This window comes from Sapajus apella, unplaced genomic scaffold, assembly GCF_009761245.1.
Source record: "Sapajus apella isolate SASKATOON/1434 unplaced genomic scaffold, GSC_monkey_1.0 scaffold24, whole genome shotgun sequence".
Taxonomy (NCBI): domain Eukaryota; kingdom Metazoa; phylum Chordata; class Mammalia; order Primates; family Cebidae; genus Sapajus; species Sapajus apella.
Genome location: NW_022436964.1, coordinates 12,889,863 through 12,911,298, shown reverse-complemented (window position 1 = coordinate 12,911,298; position 21,436 = coordinate 12,889,863). Strand labels below are relative to the sequence as shown.

General features: G+C 43.7%; 2 protein-coding genes across 4 annotated transcripts in view; both read left to right on the top strand.

Moving 5' to 3' along the window:
• CUNH9orf85 (chromosome unknown C9orf85 homolog) overlaps positions 1 to 21,436 on the top strand; it is a 107,292-nt gene that overhangs the window by 70,387 nt on the left and 15,469 nt on the right. The window lies entirely within an intron of this gene.
• On the top strand, positions 7,989 to 16,761 carry LOC116559676 (intracellular hyaluronan-binding protein 4-like). Of its 2 annotated transcripts, none has more exons than XM_032290696.1 (3): positions 7,989 to 8,323; positions 14,189 to 14,351; positions 16,054 to 16,761. In XM_032290696.1, the coding sequence occupies exons 1-2, from the start codon at positions 8,049 to 8,051 to the stop codon at positions 14,205 to 14,207; spliced, it is 294 nt and encodes a 97-aa protein (XP_032146587.1). In that variant the 5' UTR covers positions 7,989 to 8,048; the 3' UTR covers positions 14,208 to 14,351; positions 16,054 to 16,761. The 2 variants fall into 2 exon arrangements, with proteins under 2 accessions (XP_032146587.1, XP_032146586.1); XM_032290695.1 differs by having other exon boundaries at positions 14,186 to 14,351.

The window sequence follows — 21,436 nt, the reverse complement described above, 5'->3', positions numbered from 1 at the left end:
TGGTAATAATTAGAAGCCAGCACAAGGGAACCTTCCAAAGTGCTAGAAATGTTCTACTTCTTGACCTGGTGATAGTTATGTACATACACACTGCACATATATATGCACTGAGCTGTACTTTTAAATTTGCACACCTTACTGTATATATGTTACTCATCAGTAATAAAGATTTACAAAAAATAAAATGTAATCCTCAAGTGGAGTATCGCACTATCGCTTGGTAGATATGCCAACTACCTTGCTATTTGTGCCATCTGTGGTCACTAAAAGATGAACATAGCACTTTGATTTCATGTTGAAACTAAGTTAAAATGTATATATCAATGTCTGTCATCCCAAATTGAGAAGGGAATAGCATGGACTCTATTTATTTAAAGGTTTAGTTTGTTTTGAATATTTGCGTGCCTGTAGGACCCACATTCTGCAGCAATACCCATGGGTGATTTCATCTCTTATCAAAACCATCTGCTATCTCTTCCTTATTCCTCAAATCTTGTAATAGGATCTAAGAAGTAAAACTGCCTGCTCTTCACTATCTGCAGAAAAAGACCTCACCCCTTCTCCTGTCAGTGACAGGAGGTCAAATGCATCCTAACAAATCATGGTGAGATAAAAAAAAAAAATTACTCTAGCAGACAGAAACAAGTCCCTGCAAATTGCAATAAGCCACTGACTATTTAAACAAGGCATATTAGAAAGGCATTCAGAGAAGACAAATGTGTTAGGGAAATGAAAACCAGAGTCACTTAGCAGAATGCAGAAAAATCCTTTGGAAAGTGAGTCTTATCATAATAGATGGGAAATTACCATCCATCACTCAGCTATCACTTTAAAGCCACAGGCTGGGTGATTTCACTTCAGGGAGCACATCTTAAGCACTGTTCATCAAAAGCACGGGCTGGACTGGTTGATGTCTACCTATGAAATCATTCAAAGAAGCCAAAATCTTTGTTCATGGGCTACTGTGCCTGGTTCCCTTTAGAGTGATTCTAAGAACTAGTGATGTCTGCCTCCTGTTTGCATAGGTCTTTAAGAAGAGAGACTATATCCTACTAAAACCCCATGTTTTAGCTCAATGCTTAGCAGTAGAGCATGATGGTTAGGCGTGTTCATGAGCCTGACTCTTCCACTTGCTGAGGCATTCATCTCAATGTCACATGGGACTGCAAAAGCATCTACCTCATCAGCTTGTTGTAAGAATTTAAAAAACAGATACAAAATGCTTAGAAATGATGACTGGTACCCAGTAAGCACTATATAAGATTCAGCTGGTTGGACACAGTGGCTCACACCTGTAATCCCAGCACTTTGGGAGGCTGAGGCAGGTGGATCACAAGGTCAGGAGTTCAAGATCAGCCTGGCCAAGATGGTGAAACCCCATCTCTACTAAAAGCTACAAAAATTAGCCAGGCACAGTGGCAGATGCCTGTAATCACAGCTACTGGGGAGGCTGAGGCAGGAGAATCACTTGAACCCAGGTGGCGGAGGTTGTAGTGAGCAGAGATCGTGCCACTTCACTCCAGCCTGGGTGACAGAGTGAGACTCCATCAAAAAAAAAAAAAAAAAAGATTCAGCTTATGATTGTCAGCAAATGTGTAAAATCTTTCAGAAAAAGAAATAGTATCACATCCATTTGTCTTGTAACATGCATTTATTAGCATCTCGTCTATTAATTAGCTGCATTTTTAAGTTTTGTTTTTTAAACGGAGTCTTGCTCTGTCACCAGGCTGAAGTACAGTGGCACGATCTTGGCTCACTGCAATCTCCACCTTCCGGGTTCACGCGATTCTTCTGCCTCAGCCTCCTGAGTAGCTGGGACTACAGGTGGGAGGCACCACACCCAGCTAATTTTTGTATTTTTTGTAGAGACAGGGTTTCACCATGTTGGCCAGGATGGTCTTGATTTCTTGAACTTGTGATCCACCTGCCTCAGCCTCCCAAAGTGCTGGGATTACAGGCATGAGCCACCATGCCCAGTCTTACTTTTTATTTATTTATTTTTTTGAGACAGGGTCTCACTGTGCTGCCCAGGCTAGAGTATAGTGGCATGGCCATGGCTCACTGCAGTCTCAATCTCCCTGGCTCAAGTGATCCTCCCACCTAACCTCCCAAGTAGCTGGGACCACAGGTGCACACCACCACACCTGGCTAATTTTTAAATTTTTTGTAGAGATAGGGTCTCATGGTGTTACCCAGGCTGGTCTCAAACTCCTGGGCTCAAGCAATCCTTCTGCCTTGGCCTCCGAGAGTGCTGAGATTAAAGTAAAAATGTGGCCATCACACCCAGCCACATTTTTACTTTATTTTTAACACATGTAAAATTACTTGTCATAAGTACATGTATACAAACAAGAAATTCATTCACCAAACAACAAATACTTCCTGAATAAAAGGTCTTTCTAGGCACTGAAGATGAAACCAGAGAGAAGGGAAGGCAGGGATTCGGAAATCAATTAGACACTGTTTCTAACCCTACGGAGGATAAATAAGAACAAAGAACTATAATGCAGGGCAAGAGTCCAGTGTGCCAAGAGGCACAGCAATACCACATTCACGCTTATCATCACATTGCAAGGAATTCTGTTTGCTACCTGCCCAGCATCTATTCCTATCTTCTGGTTTAGAAATCTTATTTTCCTCAGGGAACCACTCCCTCAGCTCTCATTTCCCATGGTTCGGGGGGGTGCTGACTTCAGTCAGACTCCAGCTTGAGCTGGTGATCAGGCCTGGATGAGCAAAGAATTAAATCCTCTTCAGTACAGCAACCGGGTTCAATGGTGTATGTGTGACCAAAGACAGGCCCATGATTCAATTCTGGGACTTCCGTGCATGCACTAAAGTCAAGTTGGCGGGTGCGGTGGCTCACACCTGTAATCCCAGCACTTTGGGAGGCTGAGGCGGGTGGATCACCCGAGGCCAGGAGTTTGAGACCAGCCTGACCAACGTGGTGAAACCCCATCTCTACTAAAAATGCAAAAATTAGCTGGGTGTGGTGGCAAACGCCTGTAATCCCAGCTACTGGGGAGGCTGAGGCAGGAGAATCCCTTGAACCTGGGAGGTGGAGGCTGAAGTGAGCCAGGATTGCACCACTGCACTTCAGCCAGAGCAACAGATCAAGACTCCACTTCAAATAATAAAATAATAACAACAACAACAAGTAAAAAGCCAAGTTGGCCAGGCCTGATGGCTCATGGCTGTAATCTCAATGTTTTGGGAAGCTGAGGTGGGCAAATCACCGTAGCTCGGAAGTTCCAGGGTGGTCTGGAACTTCTGGAGTGAGCCACCATGACTGGTGGACTTTTTTAAAATTGAGCCAACAAAGTCCTTGGTTTTACTTATTCCAGATGGGTTTTTCTGTTGCTCACAACTTGAAGGACCTAGAATAAATAAGGAAATAAAAAGTTCTAAATCCCCAATTATTTATTTGTCCTTGATGAAAGTTGCAACTAGAGATCAAACTTTTAATCATAGGAACTTGAGAAAATAAAAAACTTCTATTGGCACAATTGCTTTGAGGATACAAAGCACTAAGCTATCCAGTAACATTTTGGCATAAGAAAACAAGCTGGAAAGACCTTCAACAACACCAAGGATACAAATATTATTAGCAGGTTGGGGAAATTATATCCTGATTTAAACATTGTGTATCTGATGATCATGAATGGATTTCCACTTGCTAGAAGTTCTCCTGGTGCATCCTGATTTGTTACCTAATGGTTTATGGTTCTACAACTCCCGCCTTTGAGCCTATATACTTGCTTTATTCATTTGTTGTGGGAAACTGAATTCAAATTCACTTATCACCCTTGGAGTAGTGAAACCAGGAACTATTATGTAACTTCACTGATCCTGTCATAATTGACTAAGCTGGCATAAAAGATTGGATCCTTTTAGAGATAGGAAAAATACTTTTGTTCTTGCATATGTTATGCAAGTAGAAACAATTATAAGATAGTGAGATTTATTTTTACCTTTTCCATTGACTTCTTTGGTCTTGCCTTCCATTTAACTATATGAGGAGCTTAAGACAGGTTATAATCATCCTAACTTTAGAGACAAGAAAAAGGTAAAGAGAGAGAGAGCAGGACTCTAGTGGCAAAACAGAACCGACTGAACGCAATGCTTTGGTAATTAACAAGAACTCATAACCTTGCCAGCCTGACCTGGTCTCTCCGCCTTGGCTCCCAGGCAGGTATTGCTCCCTGAATGTAATTGAAAGTAATGAAGCTACATGTGTCTAAACTCTCAATTAATTGTTCTGTGAATTCCAAGTCAATCTGGAAGATGTTAGTGTATTTTGTTATTCCTAATGAGACTCCCCTATTAAGTAATTCAAGGTAATTTACATCTTGTATACAGTTTAGCTTCACTGCATTTCCTTCGGTGGTAATAAATAACTACTGAATACATATAATGACCATGGAAGGGCTGGTGGTATTATTGAGCATCCACACTTCATTGCTTTTTCGATGTACTTTGTTTTTTAATGCTATACGAATGTATGTTTTTGTTTGGTATTATGATCACTAAAGGCTGTTTTCATATATCAGATTATGAGAAGGATCAGTCTGTTAAACTGACCACATTAAACACAATGTTGTGAATAACTTATGCTAATGTGGTAGGGCTGTATTTTAGGAATGCATTTAAGGATGCAATCTCTCAGCAGAAAAAACAGTCAGTAAAAAATATGAGGCTGCTTAATGCTACTGTCAGTAAATTGTGCAGCAGTAATCAGTAGCCTCATAAGAAACTTATGGCTATGGCTGGGCACAGTGGCTCACACCTGTAAACTCAGCACTTTGGGAGGTGGGCAGATCACTTGAAGTCAGGAGTTTGAGACCAGCCTGACCAACATGGTGAAATCCCGTCTCTACTAAAAATACAAAAAAAAAAAAAGGAAGAAAGAAATTTATGGCCAGCTAAAACCAGATAGAGATTACTCATCTCTATTTCAGTGTTTCTAAAGGTGTTCTGCATCCTGAAGCAAGCAGAGTTGGTTGTCTTACAACCATTTTGGGTATTTGTGACTTGGAAGTGAGGCACCAGTGCTCACAGGGCATGCTTTATGAACTTACAGTGGCTGGTTATGCTGGAAGGAAGATAGGAAGAAAACAGGGAGCAGGCTAATTCCAGATGCCCTGTGGGAAGACAGGCCCTTCTCTCACATGGTTGTGATTCGCTGCTGTTGTGGTTTGGTGACGACCGGTTCAAAGATGCCAAAGAGAACTCTGGCCTGAAGCAGTGCTTCTCAAAGTGTGGTTGGTTTCTAGTGCATGCAGGGACTCTGGTTCATTGAGATAAAATACACATGCAATTTACTATTTTTACAATTTTAAAGTGTACAATTCAGTGACATTTACTAAATTCAAAATTTTGTACAACCATCTCCACTATCTCATTCCAGAACATTTCATTGGCCCACAGGAAACTCCCATGCCCATTAAGCAGTTACTTTCCAACACTCCCAACCCCCATGCCTTAGAACCACCAATCTGCTTTCTGTCTCTATAGATTCTAGACATTTCACATAATGGAATCATACAACATGTGGCCCTTTTTGTCTTTCACTTAGCACAATGTTTTCACGTTTCATCCATATTTTAACAAATATCAGTACTTACTTTTTATGACCAAATAATTTGTTGTACCACATTTTTTTATCCATTCATCAGGTGGCATGTATTTTAGTTGTTTCTGCCTTTTGGCTATTGTGAATAGTGCTGCTGTGAATATTCATATATAAGTTTTTGTTTGAACACTTGCTTTTAATTCTTTTGGATAGAAAGTATAGGCATTAATCTCTGCTCACTCAAAAGGAGGTGACCAAATATCCTAAATTCTTCAACCATTCAACAAATATTTACTGAAAACCTACTCTATAGCTGCCTAGAACGCCAAGCCCTGGGAATACAAACTGCAATGAATAAGACAGGCATCATCCCTGTCCTCCTTGGGAATAACACAAAATTCAATAAGTGAGTAAAACACAGACTTGACAGCATTTAGGATTAGGATTCCTTTTCTATATGCTATTAAAGGAAAGTAAAAGCTGGTCACAGAGCACCTGGGCAAGATGCTCTAACTGGATGCTTTCAGATGAAACCAGCAAACACAACTAAGCACAGTCACATCTGTCACCTTACATCATAAGCCTCAAGTAGGGAGGTTCCCAAGTGGGTCCGGTGGGCAGCTCAACATCATCAAGGATCTAGGCTTTCTCCATCCTTCTGCTCTGCAATCCTCCTGGCCACACTAAGGAACAGCCACCCCAGACATCATGTTCTCTCATGGAACAAGGACTAAGAAACAGAAGTGGGGGTTGGGAGTGTTGGGAAGTAACTGCTTAATGGGCATGGAGTTTCCTGTGGGCCAATAAAATGCTCTGGAATGAGATAGTGGAGATGGTTGTACAAAATTGTGAATTTAGTAAATGTCACTGAATTATACACTTTAAAATTGTAAAAATAGTAAATTGCATGTGTAGTTTATCTCAATGAACCAGAATCCCTACATGCACTAGAAACCAACCACACTTTGAGAAGCACTGCTTCAGGCCAGAGTTCTCTTTGGCATCTTTGAACTGGTCATCACCAAACTACAACAGCAAGATTCCTTCTCAACCCCTTCTTAGGTGCAAGAGAAACTTTCCCAGAATACTTCTCAGATCTGTTCTGCCCAAATTGCCCCACAGCCTATTCCTAAACCAGTTACTGAGAAGGAATTGGAATCAGGTGCTATGAATAATTTATGATTAATCAAGTTGGAGGCTGGAAGGGGCCGCTTCCCCTCGGGAATATGATGCCTGAACAAAATAAAGGCTCTGGAAAAATGTAGGAGGGAAAAAGAATGGCTGTAGGATAGGCAGCCAAGCGGTCTGCATCAGTGCCCATGCTAGATTTCCTGGAGGAAGTCCAGTCCAGCGTTCTCTAAACTCCAGGCCTCAACTGAGTATCTCGAAAAAAAACAAATATCCAAACCTCAACGTGTCCAAGACTGAATTCATCATTCTCATGAAAGTAGTCTCTTCCAGTGGTGACTAATACTACCACCAGATGCTGGAGCCAGGAAAATAAGAGCCACCATACCTTCTTCTTCCTCATCACTACATCTAGCTCATCACCAAGTCTCTGAATCCGTCCACTCTCTTCACCTCCACCGCCACCATCCTAATCCAAGTCACTATCAGCAATTCCCTGGAGCTTTGCAACAATCATGTTTGGCTTCCCTGCCTCCATTTGTATTTCTCTCCAAACTATTAGTTCACAGTGCAGGTCGGGTGGCCTTTTCAAACACAAATCTGCTCATGTTCAAAACTTGCTTCCCACTGCTCTTAGAATAGGGACGACTTTGAGCTTGAATAGGCTGTGCCCACCTCGAGACTGCTGCACTTGCTGTTCCTCTTGCGGCCCCTTGTCACCCCTCTATCTCGGCTTAACTGTCACTTGCCAATTAGGTCAGGTCCCTCTGCTGCAAGCCCGTAGAGAGCTCTGCGCCTGTCCTTCAGGGCACTTTTTCTCCATCTACAGACTCAGACCTGTGCAAACACGGAGCTACTATTTCCCACAGCATAACGCCTCGCACACAGTAAGTGCGCAATATGTAGCTGTTGAGCGGCTAAATGTATACATAACCTCAAAGCAGAGTGGCCGATAACAAATATGGACGCAGTCCGGGGAGAACACACACGCAGCCGAACCCCCACCACCAGTCCGCACCGCCGGGACAGCTGCGGAGTCTCCGGCCAGTGGCTCCACCCCTGGGCCCCGCCCCTCCCTGCTGAGCGGAGGGGGCGGGGCTCAGGTCGCGTGACTTAACGGCAGCCGGTAGGTGATTGAGCCTCCAGGCGAGCCGGCTAGGAAAGGGGGCGTCTCCCCGCGCGCTGATTGGCTGTCGGGCGAGGCGTGGCAGGCGGGGGCGGGCTTAACTGTCACTTGCCAGTTAAGTAGGGCCGGGAGGGCGGCGGCGGCTGAGCGGGCAGTGTGGGTCCTTGCTGCTGGCTTCGCTGAGACGCGCTCGCGTGGGCTGTCCGCCCGGCCCGCTGTGGTATGAAGGGCGCTGTGGGGAGCCCCGTGGCCGCTGCCGGTGCCGTGATGCAGGAGAGTTTCGGCTGCGTGGTGGCCAACCGCTTCCATCAGCTGCCGGACGACGAGTCGGACCCGTTAGACATCCTGCGCGAGGCCGAGCGCCAGCAGCAGCTGCAGCGCAAGAGGCGCGAGGAGGCGGCGGGGCGGCCGGAGGGAGTCGCAGAAGGAGCGCAAGACCCTCCCGGCGCCTGGAGCGCAGGGGCCCGACAGCCCTGGGGGTGGCCTGCAGGCGCCGGGTACGCGGGGAGAACGGGGGAGCGGGCCACGGCGCGCCCCGCTGTGAGGCTGGGGTCCCGCGGCCGGTTCCCGGAGGCGGGGCAGGGGAAGACCCGGGAGAGTTGAGGGTCCTGGTGGCCGCCGAAGGTAGGAGGAGAGGGGCGGGGGTCATACCCCTTCCAGCCCTCACCAGCCAGATGCAGGGCTCGGGGGAAAGCGCAGGCTTGGCGTGGGGTGGAGCCTCTAAACCCTGGCACTGAGCCTTTACGGCAAGTTGGACAAAGTTGAGGGAGGTTGCTGGGGTGGCGTGGGGGTGGCGAACGCTGAGGTCGTTACCCCGGGGCGCCCACATCCAAGCTGGCGGGGACCTTCTTCATCCTCCAGCCCAGCCTCTGCAGGATTGAGGTCGGAGCCACCCGAACTCGCGGTAGGGAGGAGGAGGGCGCCCGGCCCCGGGGCTGGGGGTCTCTGTGATGCGGGAGGCCTGGGCGACCGCGGGGCGGCCTGTGACGTCTGGGCCCGGGCAGGCGGGCGGGGGTCCCTGGCGCGGTCCGACCTGGCGCCTTCGCCCCTTCCCCGTCCGGTAGCGTCCGTCAGGCAGCGGGGCATCGTATTTCATTACTTCGTGTGGTGTTGATGGGATGTGGAACTTATAAATAACTTAAGGCTGCTTTAAGAAAAGCGTTTTTAACCTTTCCATCAAGAATATTCGGAGTTCCCCACTCGCTGTTGAGCAAGCAAAACCAGTGCGCAGCGTGGTGTCCTGCTGCCTGCGGTCGGGGAGGGTGCTTGAGAGTTCATTCTCTCACCTGTCTAGCAATCTACATAAACCCTTGAGTGAGCCTTGCTCAATAAGTTCATTCTTGAAGTCATGAGAGGTCGTTTCAGTTTTGGTTTTCCTAGCCTTTTAGTATTATGTTTGTTGAACCAAAGCTCTACTTTATTTTGTGGGAAATCTTACTGTAATTTTTATTGTATTCTGTTTCTTTACATGGGTTTGGTTTAGATGAATGCATGTGCCAGCCTTTTATTGGAAAGGTTAGTGAAATGCAGTGCTTGCATTCTCCACTTGGAGCTGCTGATCCAGCACAGAGAAACAAGCCCAATTCGTGGCAGTGTTGATCTCTTAGTACTAAATTGTGAGGAAAAAATTGGATGCTGATTATCTTTGTTGTGGGAGGTTTGGGAGGGAGAATGAGATGTTTGCCTGAAACTGATAATTATTCTAATTATCTTTGTTTTGGGGGGTTTGGGAGGGAAAATGAAATGTTTACTTGATATTGATAATTATTCTAATAAGTTGCCAGTTGTATTTAACAGTTTTCAGTTTATACTGTTGGAAAAGGCTTTTACATGGTGTACAGTAGATGTCCTATTTTAAGTTTGATGAATTACGAATTTAATTGACACAATTAAAAAATAACTTGGAGGGGCTGGGTGCAGTGGCTCACACCTGTAATCCCAGCACTTTGGAGGCTGAGGCCGGCGGATCATGAGGTCAGGAGTTCGAGACCAGCCTGATCAACATGGTGAAACTCCCTCTACTAAAAATACAAAAATTAGCCGGGCGTGGTGGCAGGTGCCTGTAATCCCAGCTACTGGGGAGCCTGAGGCAAGAGAATAGCTTGAACCCAGAAGGCGGAGGTTGTAGTGAGCTGAGATTGTGCCACTGTACTCCAGCCTGGGTGACAGAGTGACACGCCATCTCAAAAAAACAAAAAGCAAAAAACCCGAAACAACAACAACAAAATTGGAGGAAGCAGAAAGGTGGGATAAGCACCTAAGTAATTGTGTAGTTGAGTGAAGATATTAAAAGATATTTTTAAAACTGTAGGTTGGAAATAGGAAATCTGAAACTGTGTTAAAATAACTCTTTTTACACTGAGGTAAAAATATGGAAAAGTATTGTTACTGTTGACAAATTTTCTGATGAGTGTTATGTCATGACCTATTATAATTTTCAACTTGTTAGATAATTAACTTTCATAGTGGCTTTTTCTACCTTACATTTTGAACGCCTTTTCCAATTCTGAACGCTTAATGCATGTGCACCCAGACCTGATGTTGCTCACTTCTGGGCACCTGGGGACAAGTATCAGTGATGGTGGGGGCTGTATGATGGCTCATGCCTGTTATCCAGCATTGGGAGGCTAGGTGGGAGGATCACTTGAGCTCAGGGGTTCAAGACTAGACTGGGCAACAAAATAAGACCTATCTCTACCAAAAAAAAAAAAAAAATTAGCTGGGTGTGATGGTGCATGCCTATGGTCTGAATCTGAGCTACTCAAGAGGCTGAGGTAGGAGTATCACTTGACTCCCAGGGGTCAAGGCTGCAGTGAGCTATTATCATACCACTGCACTCCAGCCTGGGTGACAGACCCTGTCAAAAAAAAAAGTGTCATTATCTGATATGTCCTCAATAAAAGCATAATGCTCTGCTGAGTGCAGTGGCTCATGTGTGTAATCCTAACACTCTGGGAGGTTGAGGCAGGTGAATCACCTGAGGTCATTCAAGACCAGCCTGGCCAACATGGCGAAATCCCGTCTCTAGTAAAGATACAGAAAAATTAGTCAAGCATGGTGGCATCGGCCTGTAATCCCAGCTACCTAGGAGGCTTGAGAATTGCTTGAAACCAGGTATCGGAGGTTGCAGTGAGCTGAGATTGTGCCACTGCACTCTAGCCTGGCAGCCTGGATGACAGAGTGAGAATGTCTCAAAAAAAAAAAAAAGGGCAGCTGAGTGTGGTAGCTCATGCCTCAGTACTTTGGGAGGCCAAGATGGGTGGATCACCTGAGGTCAGGAGTGCAAGACCAGCCTGGCCAACATGGTGAATCCCTGTCTTTACTAAAAATGCAAGAAACTTAGCTGAACGTGGTGGCAGGCACCTGCAATCCCAGCTACTCAGGAGGCTGAGAAGGTAGAATCACTCGAACCTGAGAGTTGGAGGTTGCGGTGAGCCAAGATCATGCCACTGCACTCCAGCCTGGGTGATAGAGTGAGACTCTGTCTCAAAAAAAAAATAAAGCTGGGTGCGGGAGCTCATGCCTGTAATCCCAGTACTTTGGGAGGCCAAGGCAGGCAGGTCACTTGAGGTGAGGAGTTCGAGACCAGCCTGGCCAACATGGTGAAACCCCATCTCTACTAAAAATACAAAACTTAGCTGGGCATGGTGGCACATGCCTGTAATTCCAGCTACTCAGGAGGTGAGGCATGGAGAATTGCTTGAACCCGGGAGGCAGAGGTTACAGTGAGCTGAGATCATGCCACTGTACTCCAGCCTGGGCGACAAGAGTGATACCCTGTCTCAAAAAAGATAAATAAATAAAGCGTTATGCTCTATTTATGATAACATCTTGTCTATATCCTAAACATATCACAAGCTCAGATTGTGACCTCACTACAGTATACAAATTGAATTTAAATATTTCTAGGTTATGGGACATTAAAATTATAGTATGTTGAATTTAGATCTTTTGGGCGACTTTTCACTCTTGAAAAAAATACCTTGTTGACAAGGAATAAATTATACAATTTATGTTAGTGATGTCATTAACATGATTTTTGCTTTAAAATGAGACCAATTGGCCGGGCGCAGTCGCTCACGCCTGTGATTCCAGCACTTTGGGAGGCCGAGGCAGGCAGATCATAAGGTCAAGAGATCGACACCATCCTGGCCAACATGGTAAAACCCCGTCTCTACTGAAAAATACAAAAGTTAGCTGGGCGTGGTAGCGCGCCTGTAGTCCCAGCTATTCGGGAGGCTGAGGCAGGAGAATTGCTTGAACCCGGGAGGTGGAGGTTGCAGTGAGCCAGGATTGCGCCACGGCACTCCAGCCTGGCGCCTGGTAACAGAGCAAGACTCTATCTCCTCCCCCCCCCAAAAAAAAAATGAGACCAATTGAGATTTCTGTACCCAGATGATAAAGTTTTGGTAGAAAATATTAAATGGGAAAATAAAGGCTGGACAGAGTGGCTCATACCTGTAATCCCAGCACTTTGGGAGGCTGAGGCAGGTGGGTCACAAGGTCAAGAGATAGAGACCATCCTGACAAACATGGTGAAACCCTGTCTCTACTAAAAATATTTTTAAAAATTAACCAGGTGTGGTGGTACGTGCCTATAGTCCCAGTTACTCGGGAGGCTAAAGCAGGAGAATTGCTTGAAACTGGAAAACGGAAGTTGCAGTGAGCCGGATCGCGCCACTGCACTCAGCCTGGTGATAGAGCGAGACTCCATCTCAAAAAAAAAAAAAGGGAAAATAGAAAAGCATGTATGCACATATATTCCTTAAGGTCTTTTCTAAGTGGGAGAGAAGTCTAATAGTTAAAAAAATATATCCATGGCCAGCCATGGTAGCCCATGCCTATAATCCCAGAACTTTGGGATGCCAAGGTGGGCAGATCATCTGAGGTCAGGAGTTGGAGACCAGCCTGGCCAACATGGTGAAACCCTGTCTCTACTAAACATACAAAAAAATTAGCCAGGCATGGTGACATGCTCTTATAATCCCAGGAGACTGAGGCAGGAACATCGCTGGAACCCAGGAGGCAGAGGCTGCAGTGAGCCAAGATCACGCCACTGCACTCCAGCCTAGACGACAGAGCAAGACTGTGTCTCCAAAAAAAAAAAAAAAAATCCATTAACTTGAATAAATGTAATATTTTATAGTTATGCAACTAATGTGAAGAGTAATTTGTACTAAGAAAAACCGAAACCACTATTGTAAAAATTGCACATAGTGAGATCTTTTAAATTTATACAAAAAAAGATAGACTTTTGAAGATTAAAGAGGTGAGAAAGTTCTCCACAATGTATTTACCAAGTATCAGATGGCTTCAAACTTAGACTTTGCTTCAGATGTTTAAAGCATTAAAACCAGAGGGGAGTAAAGCAAGGCCAGAGGAAAAGACCAGAGTCTCTGGTTCCAGCATGGCATCTAAGTGCCAGACTCTCAGGGGACAAAAGAGATGTCCTCAAGTATTGGCTGACTCTCAGGCAAGTTGGCAAATAGCAGGTTTTGATTCATATTCAAGAAGTTATAATTGCAAGTCTATATATCTCATAGAATAGCAGGAAAATCTGTTTTCAAAATAAAAATATAAACACTACAAACTTTAAAAACAAAAACCTTGGCCAGGCACGGTGGCTCATCCATACAATCCCAGTAATTTCAGGAGGCTGAGGTGAGATGTTTAAAGCATCCATGTAATTTCAGGAGGCTGAGGTGGGTGAATTGCTAGAAGCTGGGAGTTTGAGACCAGCCTGGCCAACATGGTGAAACCCTGTCTCTACTAAGAATACAAAAATGAGCTGGATGTGGTGGTGCATGCCTGTGATCCCAGCTTCTCGGGAGGCTGAGGCACAGAATTGCTTGAGCCCGGGAGGCAGAGGTTGCAGTGAGATGAGATTGCACAGTGCACTGCACTCCAGCCTATATTACAGAGTGAGACTCTGTCTCAAATATAAACAAATAAATAAAAACAAAAACCTTAGTAGTATGCCAGTGATAAGCCATAGTTGCCGTGGTTTTATGTGCAGTTGGGATTCTAAAAGTACAGTCTGAAATGTAGGATATTCTTTCATTTTCTAGATAAGGCTTACATACTGTGTTTTTGTCAAGCTGCTTTTGTGAACTGTAGCTTGTTTAGTAAAATATACCCACGACTGTCACAGCTTTTGGGAGGTGCCTGTAATTATAGGTGAGCTTAGTTTGTCATATACTTTCTAGGATATAGGGAAAGCATGATTTAATAGTAATGTTCTATTAAAAAGTAGTAGACTGTGGGCAGTTGTAGTATCAACAACTTAAAATTTACAAGTACCTGTAAAGTTTAATACTCTCGCAGACGTTGTCTTCCAGCTCTCTGCTTTGATTTTCTGGTAGGCCAGAAGCGGACTCCTAGAAGAGGGGAGCAGCAAGGATGAAATGATAGCTGTGGGCCCGAGGGGACGCTTGAAAGAGCCGAGCAGAGACCCTACAGGGAATACCGACCCTATGAGACCGAGAGGCAGGTGGACTTCACAGCTGAGAAGTTTGTAGATGAAAAGTCTGTGCTGCAGTTCTTGGCAAGGTGGGTGGGGAACCGGAAAGGTTTTCAAAAAATGCTACTTCTACTGGCCACTGCTTTTTGTGGTGCCAGTCCTAGGAATGTTTTCCTAATTTATGTGCAGTTCATGTTAACTTAGATGATGGGAGGGATCTTCCCTTTGCCTCATAGATGACTTTACATCTTGGTTCAGAAAATGATTGTACAATTAAAAGTGAATTGCTTATCGGTAACTGTCAAGAGCACTTGTAAAAAGAAATTACACAGGAGTGTGTTGAACTGGTTAAGTTTTCTTTTGAAGTTCTAGATATAATTTTGGACTAGGGATATAATTATGGTTTTGATTTAGTATTACTAATTTAGACTGCTCAATGTATTGAAATAAATTCCTAGCTCCGCGGTCAGGTCAATAGGCTGCCATGATGAGATTTGAAGAAAAGTCTGTCTGATGTGTAATACCAATTTCTGGCGGGCATGTTGAAACAAAAACAGCATTTGGTTTTCTCTACATCCCTTTCATCCTTTGCCCCCAAGCCCAGGGAGTTGTCGGTGGGGGGGGGATTTTGTGATGTCAAAGCCATCCTAGGACTGCCATTGGCTGGGACACTGTATCATCAAACAAAGCTCAAGGGTGTGGCTTTGCCTCGTCACCAGGAGGGTATATATAGGGCGAGCAGGAGCTCTGGGACACCCCACTGGGAAGTTTCTATACAGCCGTGCAAGCCTACCCTCTTGGAAAGCATAGTATAGACATTCTGTAACATGGAACATCTAAAGACAAGGAGTACCAGTGGGGGAAAGAGGAAGAGCCCCTGTGAGATAAAAAACAACGAAAATAACAAGGTAAGATTGTTAGGTTTTAAAGGGAAGGTGAGGGTAAAAGATAGACGCACAGATAGGGGGCGGCACTCAATAAGAAAACTAGTTACTCAGTTTTACCAGAATATTTTAGACCACTTTTCAGTTCTTCTACGTCTATAGTGAGATTCAATGGAATCCCCTCTAGGCACAGACTGGTCTTTCATTATACAAACTATTCAACACCCCACTTCACCCACTCTTTCCTGGTTATCCCTCAGTGCCCTACCCCTATCTTGGAGTGGGACATATTAAGTAAATTCCAGGCCTCCATGTAATGTGGTTCCTACAATTCTACCCCTTTTTATTTTAATACCAGAGCCCACAACTGCTTACAGGCTGGGGTACTTACGGGTATGGATGGGAGGGATCTGGGCAGTATGGTTTGCTGACCGGCAGGTTATTTATGAGATGTGCTTATGATCAGGTGGTTTGGCCCTTTTTCTGGTGGAATATCACTGTGGTGATATTCCTTAGAACTTTGCCAAGCAAGATGTGATAGAACTGCTTTTTTTAGTTGCACCTTTGACCGCCTTGTGGTGAGGTGGTTAGGCAGGATGTTTCTCACAGCCTGAACCCCCACGGAATGTTTCACTTTGACCAAGGCCTGCAAAATAACAAAGAGCTTACAAAATGGTGCAGTTTGCACTAACACAGATGACCCTAGCCATGCTCCTCTTCTTCTTCCCCATAGATCCCTACCCTATGATTCCACCTTGTTCTTCTCTGGCACAAAACCCTTTCTCAACCTGCATTCCTTCTCATAAAACACCCCTGGCTATCCAGTCTCTATCCTATTCACCCTAAATAATGACCTTCTGGCCTCTTCCTGTTTTCTTACCAGACACAGGAGACACCGAACAGAGTCTTAGACTCTGAACCAAACTCAAAAAGAACAAAAAAAATCAGAACAAACTTTAAAAAAGCAAAAAAAATCAGAACACCCAACAACATCAGTGTTTTACTACGGGAAGGATAAGAAAATAAATTCAAATCGAAAGAATGAACAACTTGACAACAACTCCATGGATCCAATCCAAGAGAAGAATCAAAATCCAACCAAATTGGAACCAGCTTCAGAGAAGGACAAAGACCTAGACATCCATGGAGAGAACTCCATGGATCCAATCCAAGAGAAGACTCAAAATCCAACCATATTGGAACCAGCTTCAGAGAAGGACAAAGACCTAGACATCCATGGAGAGAACTCCATGGATCCAATCCAAGAGAAGAATCAAAATCCAACTATATTGGTAGGAGCTTCTGAGAAGGACAAAGACTGAGACATCCATGGAGTTTTCTCCATGGATCCAATCCAAGAGGAGATGAATAAAAACCAAGACTCAGATAAAGAAACTTCACAGGAGGATGACTTAAAATCATGTGAAGAATACTCAGAGGAGGACGAAGACACAGAGTCTGAAAGATCTAAAGATAGAACATGGAAAAAGGATCTCAATTGATTGTTCATAGTCAGTTACAGATCGAACTCTTTGTTCTACTCTTTCCCCACTTCTCACCACTGTACTTGACTCGTCTGAAAAAAAAAAAAGAGAAAAATCATCAGCACTGATGATGACTAAAATAAAATCAAGTCTGAGCAGCTGATAACTGTGTATCTCTCTGCCTGTTTTCTGATGGTGGGGAGGAAGAAAAGAGAGAGGCAGGCATTTGGGAAGGGAGGGGTATAAGGTTTTGTAGGGTTGGTGGACAGACCCACAGGTTGAAAGTTAGCCAGACATTGCAAATAAGCACTAGGGGAGGACTGATTCCTGCAGACAAATTTTCTTCTTAAAATTTTATCTCACAGGAGAGGAAGAAAAGGACTTGGTGTTTCTTGGAGCATGTAAATGTGTAGAAGGGCATATAAAATGTTCTGTTTTGTATGTAGGTGACAGTGACACTCTTTCCCAAAGGAAGACATCAAAATCACCACCTCCAGGCCACATACATCATGGTGGTGTGAGTTGTAACTCACCCAATGCTGTGAGCAACTGAAGCCTCTCAAAAGGACCAAAAACCTCCACCCTACATAAAGTAAGACAGCACGCCATGCACCCTAAAATGATGGTGTTTGGAGGCCATGGTCCCAATACTAGCACATTTTCTTGTTAAGAAACTCCAGGCGGAGCAGTAGCTTACCAAATGTGGAACACTGGGAGTGGCCATTGTCTACTGCAGGCAATAAACGAAAGCATAGTCTACAGAGAATTTGAACACAACACAATCATACAAGTAATTTTTATTACCACCTCCATATACCAGCATTTCCATAGAATGTCAATGATTAAGAATTCTTCTGGCCGGGCGCGGTGGCTCACGCCTGTAATCCCAGCACTTTGGGAGGCCGAGGCGGGTGGATCACAAGGTCAAGAGATCGAGACCATCCTGGTCAACATGGTGAAACCCCGTCTCTACTAAAAATACAAAAAATTAGCTGGGCATGGTGGTGCGTGCCTGTAATCCCAGCTACTCGGGAGGCTGAGGCAGGAGAATTGCCTGAACCCCAGGAGGCAGAGGTTGCGGTGAGCCGAGATCGCGCCATTGCACTTCAGCCTGGGTAACAAGATCGAAACTCTGTCTCAAAAAAAAAAAGAATTCTTCCCCTGGGAAAAAAATACTGTGGTTTTGGCATCAAGTGTAGAGGGCTGAGGTATATTCCTTGGGTTAATTGCGCAAGACCTGCTCCTGTTTATTTACTCATTCACTCTCCTTTATTTCCATGGCCCAGTTTTATTCCTCTTGTCTACATTGGCAATCATTGTAATGCATTGATGTGCATCCTTTTCTCTGTATGAGTGTCAATATATGTTTCTTATTGTTTGTGGACATTAGTTTTCAATTTATGTATCCATCATCAATACTTAATGTTTCACTCAGCCCTGTTTTTAAGATGCATCTATGTATGTCTAATCTGTTCTTCCTTTGTAAATGGATATGTCAGGTACATTTTTGTATTTTCTAAATTTTAGGAAGATATTTTGATTTTTAATATTTGTACCCACCTTCTTGTCCATGTTTTAACTTATACCTTAGTATTACATTTTCTTTCAAGTGACTGTACATGGTATCATGTGTTTAACTTTGATTTCCACATGTTCAATGTTAGTATGTAGAATTGTGATGGATTTTTATTTTAAAGAAATTTTGTTGTGTATATTTGAGGTTTACAACATATTATGGAATACAGAAACTAAAATTGTTACTATGGTAAAGCAGATTAGCATATCTCCCTTCTCAGACTTTTAAGTGTGTGAAAATAGCAGCTAAAATCTTAACAAAAATTCATAAGACAATTTCCTGTAGACCCCCTGTACATTAGATCTCTATACTTGTTCATCCTACATATCTGCTGGTTTTTTTTGTTTTTTTTTTGTTGTTGTTTTTTTGTTTTTTTTTTTTTGAGACGGAGTTTCGCTCTTGTTACCCAGGCTGGAGTGCAATGGCACGATCTCGGCTCACCACAACCTCCGCCTCCTGGGTTCAGGCAATTCTCCTGCCTCAGCCGCCTGAGTAGCTGGGATTACAAGCACGCGCCACCATGCCCAGCTAATTTTTTGTAGTTTTAGTAGAGACGGGGTTTCACCATGTTGACCAGGATGGTCTCGATCTCTTGACCTCGTGATCCACCCGCCTCAGCCTCCCAAAGTGCTGGGATTACAAGCGTGAGCCACTGCGCCCGACCATATCTGCTGTTTTGTACCCTTCAACCTACATCTCCTCATTTCCCCTCCCACCTCCAATGTTTCATTCTCTACCTCAGTCTATTTGAGCCCCTAAGTTATACAGTCTACATATGAGATCATTGAATCTTTTTCTTTCTGTCTGGATTATTTAACTTAGTGTGGTGATCTCCAGGTTCATTCATGTTGTGGCAAATGTGAAGATCTCCTCTTTTTTAAGATTGAATAATATTTTGTTCTGTATAACTATATGTAACTATACCCCCCTGCCCCCCCATCACATTTTAAAATATATTCATCCACTGATGAGCATTTAAGTTGTTTCTATATCTTGGCTATTGTTAATAATGCTACAATGAATGTGACACTGCAGATATATTTTTTTGTTTAGACAGTGTCTAGCTCGATATGTCGCCAAGGCTGGAGTGCAGTGGTGTGATCTAGGCTCACTGCAACCTCTGCCTCCTGGGCTCAAGTGATTCTCCAGCCTCAGCCTCCAGAGTAGCTGGAACTACAAGCATGTGCCTCCACACCTGGCTAAGTTTTGTATTTTTAGTAGAGACAGGATTTCACCATATTGGTCAGGCTGGTTTTGAACTCCTGACCTGGTGATCCATCCACCTGGGCCTCCCAAAGTGCTGGGATTACAGGTGTGAACCACTGTGCCCAGCCAAGAGTGAAGATATCTTTATGAGGCTGTGATTTCATCTCCTCTGGGTATTTATACAGAAGAAGGATTGCTGTGTCATATGGTAGTCACTTTGTTTCTTTGAGATGGAGTTTCACTCTGTTGTCCAGGCTGGAGTGCAATGGCCTAATCTTGGCTCACTGCAACCTCCACCTCTCTGGTTCAGTGATTCTCCTGCATCAGCCTCCTGAGTAGCTGGGACTACAGGCACGTGCCACCACACATGGCTAATTTTTGTATTTTTACTAGAGATGAGTTTTCACTATGTTGGCCAGGCTGGTCTCAAACTCCTGACCTCAAGAGATATGCCTGTCTCAGCCTCCCAAAGTGCTGGGATTTCAGGCATGAGCCGCCATGCCTAGCAGCCAACTTTTTAATTTCTTTAGTAATCTCCGTACTGTTTTACATAATGGTTATGCCAGTCTACATTTCCACCAACAGTGTACTAGGGTTCTTTCTTCCCTACACCCTCATCAACATTTGCTATTTATTGTCTTTTTAATAACAGCATTCTTAATGAGTGTGAAGGGATACAGTGGTTTTAATAGGAATTTCTCTTATGATTAATTATATTGAATGCCTTTTAATATATCTGTTAGCATGTCAAAATACTATGGAGAAATACCAGAGTATCTTTTACTCAGTCTCCTCCAGTGATAAGATCTTGCAAAAGTATAGTACAACATCACAACCAGAAAATGGACATTAAATTCCAGATGTGGGTAATGGGGGGATGGAGGCAGCAAACCACCTTGCCATGTGTGTACCTATGCAACAATCCTGCGTGATCTGCACATGTACCCCAGAACCTAAAGTACAATAAAAAAAGAAAAAACAAAAAGAAAATGGACATTAATACACTCCATCAATTTCAGATTTCATCAGTTTTACATGTGTTCATCTGTGTGTGTGTGTGTGTGTGTGTGTGTGTTTTGTTATATTCAGTTTTATCATATGCCTAGATTCAAGGGACAACCACCATAATAATACAGAAGAGTTTCATCAACACAAAAGATCTCTCATGTTGCTTTTTGAAACTTGCCCCCAACCTTCCTCTCCAGTTCATAACCCCTAGTCACCACTATTCTCCACATATGTAATGTTGTCATTTTGAGAATGTTGTATAAGTGGAATCATTCATTATGTAACCTTTTGGAATCGGTGTGTTCGTCTGTTCTTGCATTGCTATAAAGAAATACCTGAAGCTGAGTAACTTATAAAGCAATAAAGTTTAATTGGCTGACAATTCTGTAGGCTGTACAGGAAGTGTGGTGCCAGGATCTGCTTCTGGTTAGGGTCTCAGGAAGCTTACAATTATGGCAGGCGAAGGGGAAGCAGACATGTCACATTGTGAGAGAAAGACCAAGAAAGAGAGAGAAGAGATGCCACACACTTTTAAAAAGCAGATCATGTCTGAACTCAGAGCACGAACTCACTCATCACATAAGAGATTCACCTTGGTAATCTAATCGCCTACCACCAGACCCCACCTCCAACATTGAGAATTACATTTCAAAATGAAATTTGAAGGGGACAAACATACAAACCATAATGGATTTTTTTTTTCACTCACCATAAGTCTCTAAGGATTCATCCTTGTTGTTGCATATATGAATGGTTTGTTTTATACTCCTGACTATGATATTCCATGGTATAAATGTACCACAGTTTGCCAAATCTTTCTGCCTGTTGAAGGACATCTGGCCTGTTTCTAGTTTTTGGTTGTTACAAATAAAGCCGTTATAATCATTCACACACACAGGATTTTGTGTGAACATAAGATTTCATTTCTGTGTAATAATTACCCAGATTATAGGTAGTATGGTAGTTGCTCTAGTTGGTTGTGTATGAAAATT